The 16814-nt window shown below is 38.7% G+C and overlaps 1 protein-coding gene across 1 annotated transcript in view; it reads left to right on the forward strand.

The window, feature by feature from the left end:
• Nucleotides 1–509: 509 nt before the first annotated feature.
• BMT2 (base methyltransferase of 25S rRNA 2 homolog) overlaps nucleotides 510–16814 on the forward strand; it is a 30324-nt gene continuing 14019 nt past the window's right edge. Inside the window, exons 1-2 of the mRNA XM_054278556.1 lie at nucleotides 510–654; nucleotides 12737–12878. Coding sequence (XP_054134531.1) covers nucleotides 510–654; nucleotides 12737–12878 — 287 coding nt within the window. The remainder of the gene's footprint in view (nucleotides 655–12736; nucleotides 12879–16814) is intronic.

Genomic DNA, 16814 nt, shown 5'->3' on the forward strand with positions numbered 1-16814 from the left:
CCAAGCCGCTCAGGTTTGCTCGAGTATGTTCGGAATTCAGGTTTTTTCCGCAAGGTTGTTGGTAGGTGGGGGATGTGTTTTGCCACCCCGCGCCAGACGGGCTCCAGGCCGGCTCTCTCGGGGGTCTCTCGGGGAGAACGCCAGCCGGGGTGATGCACACAGCTACAGGGGAAGCCGCACTGCCCCGGACACTCGCTGTGTTTCCGCCTCACTGTTTGGCTCGGCACGGCGGAATGCCCCGCTGCAGAGGCGCGGATGGGAAGCTCAGATGGCAATAACCCGTCCCACAGCCCGGGCCGCAGCCGGCGCAGCGCGGCGCCGAGCGCACACGGGAGCGCGGGGCGCGGCCCCGGGGCGGCGGGCGCGCGCGCGGACTCCATGTCCCGGCGGCCCGCGCGGCGGGGGCGGAGTGCGCATGTCCGCCCGGCGCAGCTCCGGCCCGGCGCAGCTCCGGCCCGGCGCGCGCCTCCCCCTGGGCCGGGCGGTGCGCGGCGAGCAGCGGGAACACCATGGAGGCCGCTCCGCAGCCCCGGCCCGTCGGGGCCGCCGCCGCCCCGCCGCCACCCCCGGAGCAGGAGCGGAAGCTGGAGCAGGAGAAGCTGTCGGGGGTGGTGAAGAGCGTCCACCGGCGGCTGCGCAAGAAGTACCGGGAAGGTAACGCGGGGGAGGGGGCCGCCCCGCTGCCCCCGCCGGCCGGGGATCGCGGTGTCCCCCGCGGGCGGGCCGGCCGGTGTCGGGGCAGGGCGGCCTGCAGCAGCTCCGCGCTCGCTTCCTGCTCCTCCCGGCAGAGCGGGGTCGGCGCTGCCGTGGGCTGCCCGCAGCCCCGCCGAGGGCAGCCGGTCGGGTCTGCCGGGGCCGTGCCGCTTTCCGGGGCGGGTGGCAGCGGAGCCCCCTTCCCGGCCGAGAAGGGAGCTTCCCGGCCGCACAGCAGGGCTTTCCACACTGAGGATCTGCGAGCGTGAGAACAGTGGATGATGAATGCCAGAAGAGATTGAATGGTGATCTGGGAAGGCACAGGTCTTTGTGGATTATTTGTGCCTCTGTCTTTCAGCCGTAGCGCAGTAGTTCAGGCAGGAGCACTGACTGAAGGGCTTGGGGTAAAGCTGTTGTAATTACTCCTAGTCTTTGAAAAATCTACTTTGTCGCCAGTATTAATGCCCTTATGCAAGGTTTTTATGGGTGGTATTGGAATGCTTTAAAACCTCCCTGAAGTGCTAGCACAGGTCACAGAAAATTCATCCATCCATTCTTTTAGTGAGCCTGCAGCTCACCTCCAGAAGAACGCACACATGAAATGGGAGCTCTTCCTCGTGTAGGCACAAGTTCTTGCCTCTCCTCTGTGTTTGCATATGACACTTCTGTGAAAGAAACAAGGTCATACTGCCTTCTGGACTCCCAAAATCTCCCCTGGAGCCAGTTCATGGGATTTGGGCACAAAAACCCACCTATCTAGACACTGATCAAATGTCGCTGTTTATTTTGGCCTTGGTCAGGCAGAGCTTAAGTGAGGATCTCCCTTCACTCAAATGCTGGGAGAATGAACATAGTATATTTAAACATTCCAGTCCTGGCAAAGTAGCCCAGCTTTTAGCAGTACATGTTTCTGTGTTATTTCAGAGCGCCTGTAGATTAAGATAGACAAGGATTGGCTTTGTTAACTTTTTTGTTTAAAGTGAGCAATCTCTGTAGCAACTGATTTTATTTTTTTTTTTTAGATGAGAGCCTAAATAATGAGGAAGTTTTTGTAAGTCTGTTTCTTAGCAAAAAGCAAGTTTGTGCTCAAGGGTAAGGTGTGTGCAGCTGGTTAAGTGAAAGAGCCAACAGCATTTTCATTTACTTCCTATGGCTTGTAAAACATGTGTTAATGAAAACTTTACAATGATTTTCCTAGTCACTCCAAAGTAGCAACATGATATGTCATTTCATTGAGAGTTAAAACCACTTCATTGAGTTAAAACCAAACAATTCATCACATCTGTGCAACAAGAAATGCTCTACCCATGTCCCACACATCCAACAGCAGGTGGTACTTACAAGTTAATAGTGCTTAGTAGCCAGTAGTACTTCCTATGTTAGGTTCTTTCAGCTTGAGAATTTTAGTTTTGGAGTCTTTTCTACCTACATCTGCCTTTGCTTCTAAAGGAAGATTTGAGAATCTCCTTCTTAAATGTCTTTAATGTAGTTCAGAAATTGTAATACCGGGACATGCTTGATCTCTGAAAGGTCTTTTCTTGGAATTGTTTTTTGTAATACTTATGCTGACTGGCAGGTATGTTATCCTGACAAAATTAAAGTTGAAAGTTTGTTAAATAGAAATAAAAAATCAATAAGTCATCTGTAATTTTGCTGTACAATTTGAATTATAGCTTGAGTATAGAAAAGTAAAGAGCAAAATACCTCCATCCTTGCTTATGTTTTTACAGCTTTTTACACAGGGAGAGCCTCTTGACTCCACAATTCAGTGTCCTCACCTGCATATGAAACAGAAACATATTTCTGCATTATTCCACAATCTTTTATTGTGTTTTTTTCTATTTTCTTTTTCTACTCTGTCTCCTCATGTTTTACTGGAGTTCTGTGAAGCTAGTTTCCATTTTGTCTAAATAAGCAAACTGTACTAGAATTGCTGTTGCATGGACTTCAGTGCTTTGTCTGTAGAAGCCAAAGTAGAATCCCATATTAATTTTGTTGGTAGATGAAAAATCATGTTCATTATCCTAAAAGCTATATGGTTATTTTGTACAGGGTAGATAAGTCTAAGAAAGCCCTTCGTATTGCAATATGATCCTAAGTTACTGTCTTCTGTTAGAAGTGTTGAAAGGAAATAGATGCATCCTTGATACACTGAGATGTGTGTTGATAGATTTTATTTGGACTTGATTTTAATAAGCTGATTTCTTTGCTAATCCATTTGCCTTGCTGACGGTATCAAGGTTTATGTTTTAATGGGCAATTGTAACAGGCAAGCCAGTACTGAGTTGCTTATAACTGCACCATTGTTAAAATTTTATTTCATCTTCTGCAATGGTTCCCTTCTTTTTTGAAGATGTGCCAGTAAAAAAGTGACAATATGCTCCAAAATTGCAAACCAACATGTTTTTGAAGAAGTTGCATACTTGTTAGAAGTGCAAGAGCAATATTTCTTAACTAGGGAAGCGTTGCAGCAAATTTTTTGCAATTACTAGGGAATTACTAGAGTAAAGTTTAGTCATCATGTCATGTAAAGTTTTTGGTTTTGATTTTTTCCCTGGTGAAAAACTGGAGATTAATCAAAGCTGAACCTTGGCTATTTTTCTAATTTCTGCACTTACTCAATCACTTATGCTTGTAAGTATGGTGCATGGATTTTACATGCAGTTCTGTACTGTGCCTCATGTCATATCATAGCCCCATGCCATTCATGACAAGCACTTACCATCTTTTAAATGATGCAGCTGAAATGCTTTTAAGTTTGCACTGAAATGCATTTTTTTGTTTTCTTCAACAATTTTGGGTTTTTTGCTGTGTGACTAGTACTTATCTTTTCTATTGTTTGAATATTCCCAGTATGACTTACAGTGGGAATATTTCAATTTTTTTCTCCTTTTTATTGTTCTTTATTTCCTTTTCTTCCCCTTCCTTTCCCTTCCCCTCTCTGTTGTTTATAAGAAAATAAAGGGAATATCATGTCATCATAAATGCCATGGCAGATTTGGTTTTTTGAAATTGTAGGCTGCTTTTTTTTTTCTACTGTGGGTTCTGCAGTAGTGTTCTATGTGATATTTTGAAATTATTTAATGAAGTTTAGCAAATGAGTGTAGGTTTTAAATTAAAGTGGTTGGTTCTTATCCACACTGAGTGAATGTGTCAACTAAATCAGCGAACCTTAAGTTGTTTCTTCTTAATAGGTAGTGATAGAGAAACAGTAGGTAGTAATAGTAGTTCCTAAAAATAAACATAATTCCTGAGGTTAGCCTATAAACTTTCTCATAATAAAGAAAACATTAAGTGAGAATAGCTCTGAGGTGTAACATGTTCACTTAGGAGTCTCTCTCATTAGTATAAAGCTCATGAGATTTTTTAGTTGTATTCCTGATTCCTATTCAAACAGAGGAATTTAATCTTTATTATTTTACACACCACAGTAAAATCCAAAAGCTGAAACTGCTCTCAAGTAGTGAGTTATTCACTTATCAGAGTTTCACAGTGGTTCTGGATGCTTGGCACAAGCATTTAGAAAGTATAGAAATTAGGATTTTCCATAATGTTTGAATTTCTGTTACTACATGGAGATGGGGCAAAACCAATGTTTGATTTAGTTGCTTCCTGTTGTTTCTGTTGCTTGGTACCCCAGGTGACCCTGAGTTTCACAGAGCTTTCCTCAGTGCATCTTTGGGCACCTGCAGCCATGGGCTGGAGCGTGTTGTATGGCTTGCATGAATGTTTCATATGCTGCATGCAGGCTGATTGTGTTGAGCCTGACAGACAGACCTGGAAAAGCTGATTTAGTGGTTCCTGAGGAACTGCACAAGATCTGCTGAACATCTGCTATGTGATGTATGTTTGTTCGCTTGTAGTAACTAAATAGGTTCAATTTTTACTGGGATAAAAATCCCTTCCCCTGATACAGAGGCATCCTGTTTTTCTCTCAGTTGTTTATTAGCTTTTGTAGTCATGCAGAGCTGTATATATCAAGTAAACGTTTTCTCTGTAGCACGAGCCTCAGTTCTAGATGGTTGTGTGTATAGTCTGAAAGATGATTTACAAGACTACTTTTCCCTTAAAACTCTATAAGAAGTACAAGTGAAAAAAATTGCTGCGTTATCTGTAAAGGTATTTTATGAAATGTTTTCCTGTGTGTTCACTAAAATAGTTCATTTCTCCTAACACATGCCTGCTAAGGATGCTGAGGCTTAGAGAATCACACAGAAATGTTGTTTGTCCTGTTACTAGTTACCACATCACAGAAGATGACAAAAACACTTCTAGGTGGCAGTTTGATTCCTTAAAAGAAATATTTGGTGAAACATCAAAGAAAGGGAACTTTTTAAAAGGTTTTTTCAGAAATTCAGGGAAAATGTACAGGACCCTGATGATAATAAGTAACCCAAGTAGGTAAGTGGTTCAGACATTTAGACCGAAGGGTTGTTCTGAACTCAGTTGTTTAATGGTCTCTTCATCTCATGTTTTTCATGAAAAACCGTGAGAGAACTTAAGTTCTTCCTAATGTGAAACAGGAAACATTTTGAAATGGTGTCATTTTTCACAGGACAGGAAAAACTTTGTCATTGAACTCTACACGATAAGTTAACAGTTGTTACTCCTTTTTGTTAAACATGACTGATTTACAGTAGAAATAAACTGAAGTTTTCAAGGTATTAATTTGTGGTTTACCACTTGCAGTAATTTCTTGGAAGAGGAAGACTCTTGTAATAATAACTGTTGAATTTTCCAGCAATAGAATCTAAATTTTATTTAATTAAAATGAAAACTGATTCTAGTTTATGACATGATTATTGAGGTATAATTGCTCTTAGAGTTTGCACACCACAGTTTTGCAACAAGGATTTCATTAGAAATCACATAAGATTTACATTTTGGAGGATTTAATTAGTACTATCATTTACTAGCCTGTAAATTTGAAAAGTTCTGGCTACAGCATGGGCTTGCACTCACTGAACAAACAGGTCTGTGACACCTTCCCTGCTCCTTTGCTGCCCTGGCAGGGAAGATGGTGTTCCTGTTACAGGGTCAGCATAATGAAATCTGTACCTATGCATCAGCATAAGTTTAGCTCCTGCATTTGCAAAAATTACCAAAATCAGTAGCTTCTGTTGACATGTTCATGTCTGTGTTGGCTGTGTTAAGGTACAGCACATAGTCCATCTTGGGAAAGAGGAGAGGAATTAAGTTTCCAGAAGAGTAGATCCAACACCTGGGGGCAGTAATTGCTAAAATTGTCACATCCATGCTGTTTCTGTGATGGCCATCAGAGATTTATAGCAGATCAGAGACACAAATTATTCTTCAGTGTGATCTATGCTGACCTCCAGTAGATGCTGAAATGTCAGCTGGGGCCTCAGAGTCTGTTTCATGGAAACAGATGGATAGGAAGGTTACCTGAGAGGCCAGATGTAGAAATCCACATTTGGTCAAATGAATCCTTGCCATGTAAGTTGACGGGAGGAGCATTGATCCTGAGATAAAGTTAGATTCTTGCACTTGATTTTTTAAAAAATATTTTATTCTAAAATAGTTGAGGTAACTCCTAAGAAATGTGAAGCAAATACTAGTCAGACATGAGACGGAAAATACTAACTCTGACTGCTTGAACTTTGTCCAAGATGAAGTTCATGTTCTGTATATAGACATGTAAAATTGGAAAACAGAGAAGCCAAAAATACCCAATGTTGTTTGCAAGGAGTGCTGAATATGCTTTTAGTAAGACAGATGTTCAGTAAGTTTATCTTGTATACAATGAAAATTATGAATTTCATAGTATTTGCTGATATTCCTCATATAATTAATTTTTCTTATCATTGCCACAGCATCCATACATTAGTAGTACAGCTAAATCTCAGTTGACAGTGTTAATGAGGAAATTTTGTCAGATGTTAATAGGAATTTGGTTTCAGTTTTAGCCTAGTGAACAGTGTAGGACTGCTTTCCTCATTTACTGCTTAGCATGTTCTAGAAGCTAGTTTACTGTTTCCAGCAAGTGAGAGGTGATCTTAAGAGGATGAGAATGAGATCACTTCTTTTCATTCTGCAGTGCATTGCATCAACAAACAAAAAAACCCCCTCAATAATCTTGCTAGGCATTGCTATGACTGAAGCTGGTCATGTAAAGTTATCCAGCATTGTCATGGGCACTTGTTAATTGTGGGGATATGTTTCCTTCTTACCATTAAGAAAATTTAGTAATTTTTATTAAGGTAGTGTACTAACATGTCTGTTTCGGTTTTGCTTTCTGTTGTTATTATATATATTGAGGTTATTTTCTCTTCTACCAGAGCCAAAGTTCTGGTAGAGGAGGAGATAGAAGGGCAGTGTATTGTTGAATGAAGGTATTGAAAAGGAAGTGGATTGAATCTGGTTTTCTACATTACTAAGTTATCTACCAGTATGTAGAAGACTTCAAACCCTTAAACACTTGCGGGTGGGTTTTGGTGTGTTGGGGCATTTTGGGGGGGTTTTGGAGAGTTATTTTTTGTTGTTTTGCTGGTTTATTTTTGTTGTGTTTTTTCCAATTAAAGCTGCTTTGAATTGAGAATTTTATTTTCCCAGAAGGAAATAATTACCCTTTTTCTCGAGGGTTTTGTTTTGTTTTGTTTTTTAATGGATGAGGTTGGGGTTTTTTTGTTTATGTGTTTGTTTCTGGGGTTCTTAAGGTTTTTTTAAAATTATTGTTACTATTTTTTAATTTCTTTTTTTGGAGGAAGTTGTTGCTTAAGATCTAAACCTGCATTACTTGTACCTGAAGACTTAAATGCACAGTATCAGTGCCAATTAACTTTTGATATGCTAGGTCTTGTTTGTAAGATAAAGTATTCTTTAGTTAGTTTTGAGATTGTCAGAGATGACTGCACTGTTTTTCCAAAGAGCACCAGTGGACTCATGGAAAATAGTAATTACAAATCTCTTCTTGTAGGTGCAGATAGTATTGTGTAGCTTGATAAAACAGAATTATTCAAATCAGCTGGTTTTGATTTCATCCCATTCCAAAATGAAAAACACTGCCTTTAGCAGAACTGTGCTCTATTTCTTTTATATTACAGAAGATTGTGTTTTCTTAAAATACCAGTTGACATGATTTGTTCTGTCAGAAGTTGAAGAAAAACTGCCTAATTATTTTTTGTTTATTTTATAAGCATACCTTAAATGACAGTTCAATTTAACACTCTACAAATAAATTACTTTTTAAAACAATTTTTTTTTTAATGGGATGGAAGAAAGCTGAATTTTTTTCCTTAATAACAGACTACCTGGAGAGAAGAATTACAGTGTAGTTTTGGCTCACCAAGAATGGCAGACCTGATCTTCTGATGCTGTTTTGAGAACCTCTGATAAGGACTTGTAAATAGATGCAGAGCTAGGGGAGTTCTTACTAATTTTGTATGATTCTTCTCTTTTAAAAATATTTTCGATTGTTAAAAGCTACAGCTAACATTTGGTCTCTATTGCTGTTACCCACAATTAAAATTATCTTGTAATTAGGATCATTTAAAAATAACTTGTACATGCCTGACCTGTTCTCTGTGTGACAGTATTCAGCAACTGCTGATACATCTGTGGTTGAGTTCAGGGTTATGACTTGGATATTCTGTGGGCAATATTAATGTGGGTGGAAATTACTTAGAAGGATTCATCTGTTCTAGGTAAGCAGTATTGGATTTTTGTTACTGCAAAGGCTGTGTTAGGAAGAGCAAGTCTATCAGTCACTTGTTCAGTGACAGAATTCTAGGAAGCAGTGGGCTTTGACCTTTTTTGTTTTTAAAGGAATAGTTAACCTTCAAGGTGAAGAGTAGGTTATTTGTTTGTTTTCTAGGTAATTCTGAATAAAACAGAACAAGCATGAATTCATTTTGAAATAGCATGGGTATAGTGCTTTAAGAGGTGTGTGAAACTCCCTGTTGTGAGCTAGTTTTGCCAGTCACACTTTTCAGCAGGGCAATGGCATATCTGGCTCCTTGGTGGAGATCTTAGGTCCATGAAGATCTCTGAAGGTTCAGCACTCAAAAGAGGTTTTAAATTGCATAAAAGGTAGTTGGTAAGTGTAACTTCTACTTTATGTTATGGTATGGTCATGAGTATGAACATTTTAATCCACAAAATCAAATCTTAACTTTAGGATATGGTCAAAGGTCCAAGATTCTTTTCTTTTTATTCTATCAGATTTGCCTACCACAAACTGCTGTTTAATTTACAGTTACCGATTGCTTAATAGAGGACTTTATGGATCTTATTTTTCTAGTAACTACTAGTTTTGTCATAAAATGTTCCTGCATATTTTACTGCCCATTTGGTTACATAAGCAAAAATTTATTGATTCATAAATAAATGTTTACCTCTAGAGTATAGTGTTAATGCCGTATTTGCATTAACCTGGATTATAATGTATTGCTTGAAAAATTAGTGCACAGTGAATTATAATATACTGATCAAAAAAAAATTAATGCATAACTTCTCTGTGTTCTGGATATCATTTTGAAATTGAATGCTTCAAGACTGGTTGTAGTCACTATCTCAAAATCTCATATGGGTATCAAAAGTCTCATAATCTCTTATAGATTGGAAGGACAGTTTGCATCTTCAGGTCAGTATTGGAGCATGACTGGAGCATGGATTTCAAGTTCCTATATCTGGTGTGCCTGTTTGTGTCTTCTCAAAGCTCACTGTGTTAAAGTACGGGGGAGGAAACACCACAGCAAAACAATGCACTGCCATGCTACTTGCTCAAATGAAATTAGATGCCAGACTCTTTGAAAGGCCCTGCACAACAGTGCCAGTGCCTTAAGATGACCCATTATTTGCAGTTGTTTGTAGCTTGTATCCATGAAGAAGCAGAGGAATGGGCATCATATCAAAATTGGTATTGACAGTGGTAAACAGCAGATGCTTAGACAAGAAAAAGTGAAAAATGCTGCTGGAGTATTGCTGTGCTTGCTTACCATTCTGTCTTTTTGTGATTTTGTGGTCTAGGACCTCCTGAGTTAGAAATCTTGTCTTTGAATATGGAGTTTGTCATGGATTTTCTTCCTGTAGTTTGCCCAGCTGCATGAACTTCATGAACTTTAGGCTTAGTTATACATTTTATGAGGAAATCATTTTTTTTTTCTTTAAAGCAACCCTTTCTGTCTCATATTATTGGAACAGCCAGAAGTTGTTCCATATTGTTCCATATTTACCTTTCCTCTGTCAGTTTTGATCTTGTGGAAGTCCTCTCCTTGTTTTATCTGCCTTCTTCTATTTCAGTGCTCCTCATACAAAAGCAGGGCTGCATCTGTCCCATGTAGACAATTTCTGTATTAGTAAATGAAAATAAACCAGAAGTGCTCATAGAATTGACTTAATGTAAGATGTGTGACAGAATTACTTTGTGATGAATTTTTCACTTTTGTTCTCCATCTCTCTCCTCATGGTCTGTATAATTCAGTTTTATTTTCTTGTCAGCTCAGAGCCAAGAAGCTGTTACTCTTATAGGCAGCTCTGTTGTAACCCAAAGTTCCCGTCCCAGTGTGCTGGTAGTCAGCTCTGGGTCTGTTGCTGTGTGTCTCAGTTTAAGACCCCTTATCTGTAGATGCTTTTAACCCTCACCTGACTTCCAGGAACTGGTGCAAATCTGATTTGTTCAGAAGGAAATCAGAGCAGCTGCTATGAGAGCAGGATTTGATCTTAGAAGGCATTTTCTGTTGCTAAGGGTAGGCTAGTTAAGAACATCTGGTCTTTGCATATGCCTTCTTTCCCATCTCTCTTATTTCTTAAGCTTTAAGGAAAAGGGGTATTTGAAAATAGAATAATTGCTTCAGGATAGACCAGATGAAGTATTGAAATAAAAGAACAGTAATAAACTTCAGATTTTTTTATTTGTGATATTTTCCTTCAGTACGTGTTCATTGATTACTTTTTACCTTTCCCATCGGCCACGTACTCAAACAAGTCTCTAGCAACTGCAAGTCACTGAAGCATTTCACAGCTGTAGCATGCAGTAGGACTCAGAGTATTGTGTTGGAGAAACTGCAACACTCTGTCTAAGCTGCACCAGAATTAATTTGCTTTTTAGAATCACTTTGCTAGTGATCTTTGCTAGTGCTTCGATTGCTAGGACTTGTGTTTGTTTTGCCCCCTGTGCTGGTAGGTCACTGCTGCCATATTCTGCTCTCTTTTGTTGGTAGGGTATGTCCTGTTGTGCATGTTTGTTTCTACAGAAGGCTCTCCTGAAAGCTCTGGAAAAGTGCTCCTCGGGTTTTAGCAGAACCCCCTGTGGGGATTTGCCTGCAACTTGGGTGTTTGCTCTGCTCTGGGGGTCAGCTGGTGACCTTGCTAGTACCATTTCTTATAATGCATACCTCTCTGAACTTGGATCCTTTGGAAAATAATGAGGGATGTCACTCAGTATTATACCTTTTTTTTTTTTTTCCAGTGTAATAACTTTCTCATCTATGCTTGTTGAATAGCAAGTAGAATGAATAATTTCTTGCACAGCTTCCCCATTTTGGTAACATTAAATTTCGGCCACTCCCTTCCATCTCAAATGCCATCTCAGACTAGGGAGTATAAACACCTAATTTTAAACATGACTCACTTTGATGATTGTACAAGTGTACTAGATGCTTATTTCTGAAAATTGCTATGACATCCCTAAACCAAACCTAAGTAGGGAGTAACCTGGATGGTTGATTTAAATCTTTTAAGTATACATCTATACTTGTCCGTCAGGGCCAGTCTTTCTGTAAGCAGAGGACAAATGAGGTGAGGATTGTCGCTGCTTTGCACAAGAGGGAAAAAATAAAAAGGTTGTCACTGGAAAAAACCCTTGATTTACTGCTAATTGAAACAAAATACATCAAAGGAATTGCCATAAGTGTGTTAGAAACAGCAATCTCTTACTGGTGTGAGGACAGGTCATACTGTAAGCTACTTTCAGGCTTTAACAGACATTTATTATTAGGTTATGGCTGATATGCTTTCAAAGTATTTCCTTCTCATATAAAGATGCTACAAGATGGAACCATGTTGTGAAAAGTGTGTTGTTTGTCCAAGTTAAAGCTTAAAATATAACTGTGTTCTTGAAAAGTTATTTTTAGCTGTATTAGCTTGTAAGTTCAAAGTCAGTACATATTTTTTATTCTGCAGATTGGCATATATTCTAGATATGTACCCAGGTTTGTGGTTAAGAAACACAAAATAAATTAGTGAACATCATACCAGGAAAGCATCTTTCTTTGGGCAGAAATATCCTTTCAGTAAGGTACACCAAGGGTTTGCATGCTGTATAGGAAATGGGGCTAGCCATGACTAGCGTTTAGCTTGGTTTTTGTAGCAGTGCATTATGTAAAGTAGGCTAGGAGAAGTGGATGCTTTAATAGCAAAGAAGGAAAAACATAATGTTTAATTACTTTGAAGAGCCAGAACTTAACCTGCAAGACTTCTTTTCAGTGAGGTGAGGAACATGGAAATAAATCTGTCCCTAGAGATCAGCAGAGGAGCTTGTCTGAGATTTCCTGATCATAGTTGATTTGATTCTTCAGTACTAGATGCTAATTCACTGGGCCTGGCTGGATTAGACAGCAATCAATGAGAGTTTGAATTTCTTTTTCAGTATACCCAAAGAAATCTGTACTGTGGGTTTAACTTTCATGGCTTTTTCGTGTAATGTCACCTACAGTACTTGCCATGGATGTGAATGCTAACAGAAACTTTTGAATCTTTCATTTCTAAAATGTTTCTCGTGTTAAATGCTCATGCACAGAAACCTGAAAGCAAAACTTCCCAGGGACTTTAATGTCACAGAACAAATGGAACAAAATCCATGTACTGATATTTCTAGTTTCTCAAGTACCTGACAGCCCCTTCCTGCCCCAAAACTTGGAATTTTCTGTTTATGACTACAGAAAGGAGAATTTGTTTTTGTTATGTGCAGGTAAAGTAAGCTCTTGGTGCATTATGTAACATTTAAACTGGACAGGGATTTTGCCAGGGAGATAATGAGAGACTTTGTATCTGATATGCAATTTTTTTGTTTTGTTTTGTTTAGTGGGAGACTTTGATAAGATCTGGCGTGAGCACTGTGAGGATGAGGAAACGCTGTGTGAATATGCTGTGGCAATGAAAAACCTTGCAGATAATCACTGGGCAAAAACTTGTGAAGGGGAAGGCCGAATTGAATGGTGTTGCAGGTAAATAATGTATTTGAAACACGCAATTGCACGCTTTTACTTGCAATTATTTATAATGCAAAGCTGAATTGTTTTTTACTTTTTGCCAATATTTAACATTTGTCCTATAGCATATTAATAATTTATTGCTTTCTTAAAGAAATACCTTCTTAGTATTCCTGCTTACTAAGGAAATAGCTTATTAAGTGTTTTGTTATTAGGTGATCCTTTTTTGAAGTATTTTCAGCAAACTATTTTTTCTCAAATACTGAAGCTGTTTGCAGATAAATCTATGAAGTAATTTTCCATGCTTCTGAACCTAAGCTGAATAAATGCAATGAGTGTAACTGAAGTTTAATTTTCAGGGGTTTGGTTTGTTTTGTACATATAATAGTGTTTGATCTCTACATGCAGATCTCTGGTGCTTAATTTTCAGTTCTTAATCTCCTGTGACAGATTTTACCCCTGTGAAACTTGTTTTAAATGTATTTGAAACTCTAAAATTCCTATTAGTCATAAACATCCAGTTTTTGTTGGGCTATCTGAATTGTCAAGTCATGAAATGAGGCACTAAACTGTTTCAGTCCTCGAGGAAAATAAAAAGTAAAAAGAGGAGAGATGTTGGTCATTCAGAATTCCTGCATACAGTTGGCGTCCAAGACATACCACAGTATCTGTACAGCAGAATAAAACAAAATGCTGCTGAGATTTAAATGGGAAGAGAATGTATCAATGGTCTTGCCATTGGGAAGGGAATTGGCTTCAGAAAACCAGAAAGCAATCTTGTGTGCCAGTCTGTAGGTCCTGCAGGTGAGTGCTGCAAAGTGCTGAGCAAAGAGCAGTAGATGTGGTATTGCTAAATTTAAATTCTCTTGAGCCCATAAAACAAAAAAGAGAAGAGGGAATTGACTGTGAAACACTTGATCTTGGTGGCAGCTTGAGCTCTTCTGTGGCTTCTGGAGATGGAGCAAGTAATAATAAGCTGAGGTTTTTTCCCTGGCATAGACTGGTAAATATTTGAAAACCATTCCTTTACTTACCAATGTTTTATTCTTTAGCTTAGAAAAAGAAGTCATAGCTAAGTGTTTCTTTCTAGATGCCTTTCTGGACATGCTTGGTGGATCTGTATCCCAATTACATGAGAGGTGTCTCAGTTACAAAGAACGAAGCCCAAAAATGGACTGAGCATTTCAATGGCTTTGTCAGGGATAAATCAAACAGATTTTATTGAGATTGTAGTAGACTCTCATTTATGCTATTGACTTTGTTTGGTGGGGGGTTGGTATTTTGTTGGTTTTGGGTCTTGTTTGGCTTGTTTTGTTTTGTTCTTTTGTTTGTGTGCTTGTAGGGTTTTTTTGTAATTGGCATGGCACTGACTTTTGCTCCTTTGTGATCCCCTGCTGCCTATTTCTGTGTTCCAGGCTTCCTGAGTTGCTAGTTGTTTACTTGTATTTGTGCTATTCTTTACTTCTGTGGAAATGCTGGTACTTACATTTCTCTTTACTACATTACACTCCCTTGAATCATATTGAATTCTAATAGTGCAATTTCTTGCAGCATCTTCCTCCCACCCTGCCCTGATTTGGCATCACTCTCAGATCATTTATGAGGAACTGAAACTGACCCACAGTTCAGGTTATCTGTGAAAAAAATAGTTGTACTGGACCCAGGGCATATTCCATGGAACATTGCTTGGTATTTTCTTACAATTTGATTGTCAGCTAATATTTGAAACATTTTAAATAGAGCTGTGTGTTACTTTTATTTCAGCTAAGCAGTAAGCCTATAGCTTGTGGCAAGTTTGTCCATTATCCTGTAGGACAGGATAATGTTTCTTGTGGACAGTGATGACATATATAGAAGGTGTTGGGGCTCCCACTTGGTTTCTGTTATAGATCACTTACAAAGTAAACATTGAAGTAAATGTCCAGTTTGGACTTTGCAGCCTGAGCTCATATTAAGAAGAAAATCCACCCACTAAGAGATGCTAAAATGCTTTGTCTTGGTATAAAGCTTCAGATAAAGCACATAGCTTTTCAGTTTGCAAACTCAAGGGATTGGGAGTCTTTACATTAGTAGAAAAAGAGAGAGTTCTTTTAATTTTTCAGATTATACAGAGGCCTGGATTGCTAAATACCAGAACATATCAGATTGACTTTGTGTTCTGCAATTTTTGTTCCTTCTCACGGGGCCAAGATATGTGCCACACAGGTGGCAGGTCCCATTGCTGTTACTCCACCCTGTGCCCGGGTGCAGAATTGCATGCAAGAGAACTTGGCCTGAGACTTAGGTGAAAGCTTTTGCTCAGTGCTTATTACTATGTTACCATGACAGCAGGAAGGTAGCTGTTTCATATTAGATGAATTTTAATTTGTGAGTGGAGTGCTGAAAATAGATTGGAAGCACCCGTGTATGTCTCCTGAAGAAAGAAGAGACTGCGTTTTGTTTTAACTTGAAGGACGATCTTTTCAGTGATCTGAAACTGAGAAGTGTTTTTTCCACTAGTTAAAAGGAAAAAAAAGTACAAAAGACTTTGAGTTTTTGTTCTTCCTTCATTTTCCTTGTATTCTCCTAGGAACTGATAAAATAAATCAGATAGCATAGAATAACTACTAGAGAAGGTATGCATGCTTCTCAGGATCAAGAATAACAAATTTGTTTTTCTTTCAAAAGCCTTTTTGTTAAAGACACTGGGAAAAAATCTGATATTAACTCTTAAACCAGATGACATAAAACTTACTGTTTTACTTCTTCATTAGTGTTGATTTAAAGAACATGTATCCAGACTCCAGAAACTGTAAAAAATGGAAAGCAGTACCTGATAGACTGTGCTGGTGGCCATATGCTGAGTTGTATAGAGCCAATTTTGTTTATTGTTTCAGGAACACAATACAGAACTGTTAAGTGGGGAGAGGGATGGGAGAAGAGGGATTAAAACTTTATCTGCTTTCAGATCCACATTTGTGATCCCCTGAGTGGTGGTGTAAAAAGCCTGGGCAACACTCAACTGTTTCTTCCTTCCTTCCTTTATATACATTTAGAAAATTGAAAGTGAGTAGCAAGTGATATTTGCAAATTAACACTTCTGTTTCTCTTTCATTTATACTACAACACAAAACTTAAACAAAACATATTAAGGTAGTGTTTCCCTGAATAATTGTTGTAACTCTTTGATTTTTGCTGGCATAGATAGGCTGGTGAACCTTTGTACACACAATGAATGCCAGCCTGTTCTGGTTCTAGTTAGAACAGAATAAGCCAGACTAGCAGGTTTTCTTCTTTCTGTTGCCTTTGCCTCAGTGTTAAGACTTGTGTTGACTTGACTGTTTTTTTTAAAGAACAAAAAATAAAATCTTCTCTTCTAATTATCATGACAAAACACTATCTAGACCTGCACTTTTTAAAAAAGTCTTTTGACTGCTTAATGAGTAAAGAAATACAGTTCTGATTAAATTAATGACAGGTGAGTACAGAACTGTTTGGAAACATTTGCCGAGAATAGATGTGAGAAGCTTATCTTAAAAATGTGATTTACTGAGAAGGATTCTGTCAGAGTGTGTCTCTGTATCCATAACTAATTAATACTTTCATTAGCAGTCTGCTAGAGTAAAGTGTATTTATTAAATTTGGAAATGAGACCGAAGAGAGAGGAACTGTCACTCTGAGAGCAGAATTAAAATTATTGCAGTTATAAACTATACTAGACATTATCTACTATATTAAATATCAGCTCTACAAATAAAGGCCAGGGAATAATTGATTGTGTCAGTCTTTCAAAAAACTATTTGGATTCTGAAGCAGGCCATAAACTGAATATGAAGTGGTCATGGGATGCTTTTGCAGTAGAGGCAAATATCATACTTAAGTGTGTTAATGAGATTGTCCACAAGATATGTAAAGTACTACTCTGACTTAATTTAGCATTGCTCTTAGCCAAAATATCACCTTGGCCACTGC

The sequence above is a fragment of the Melozone crissalis genome, unplaced genomic scaffold (assembly GCF_028551555.1).
Source record: "Melozone crissalis strain CALT ecotype California unplaced genomic scaffold, PUWL_Pcris_2 ptg000004l_1, whole genome shotgun sequence".
NCBI lineage: Eukaryota > Metazoa > Chordata > Aves > Passeriformes > Passerellidae > Melozone > Melozone crissalis.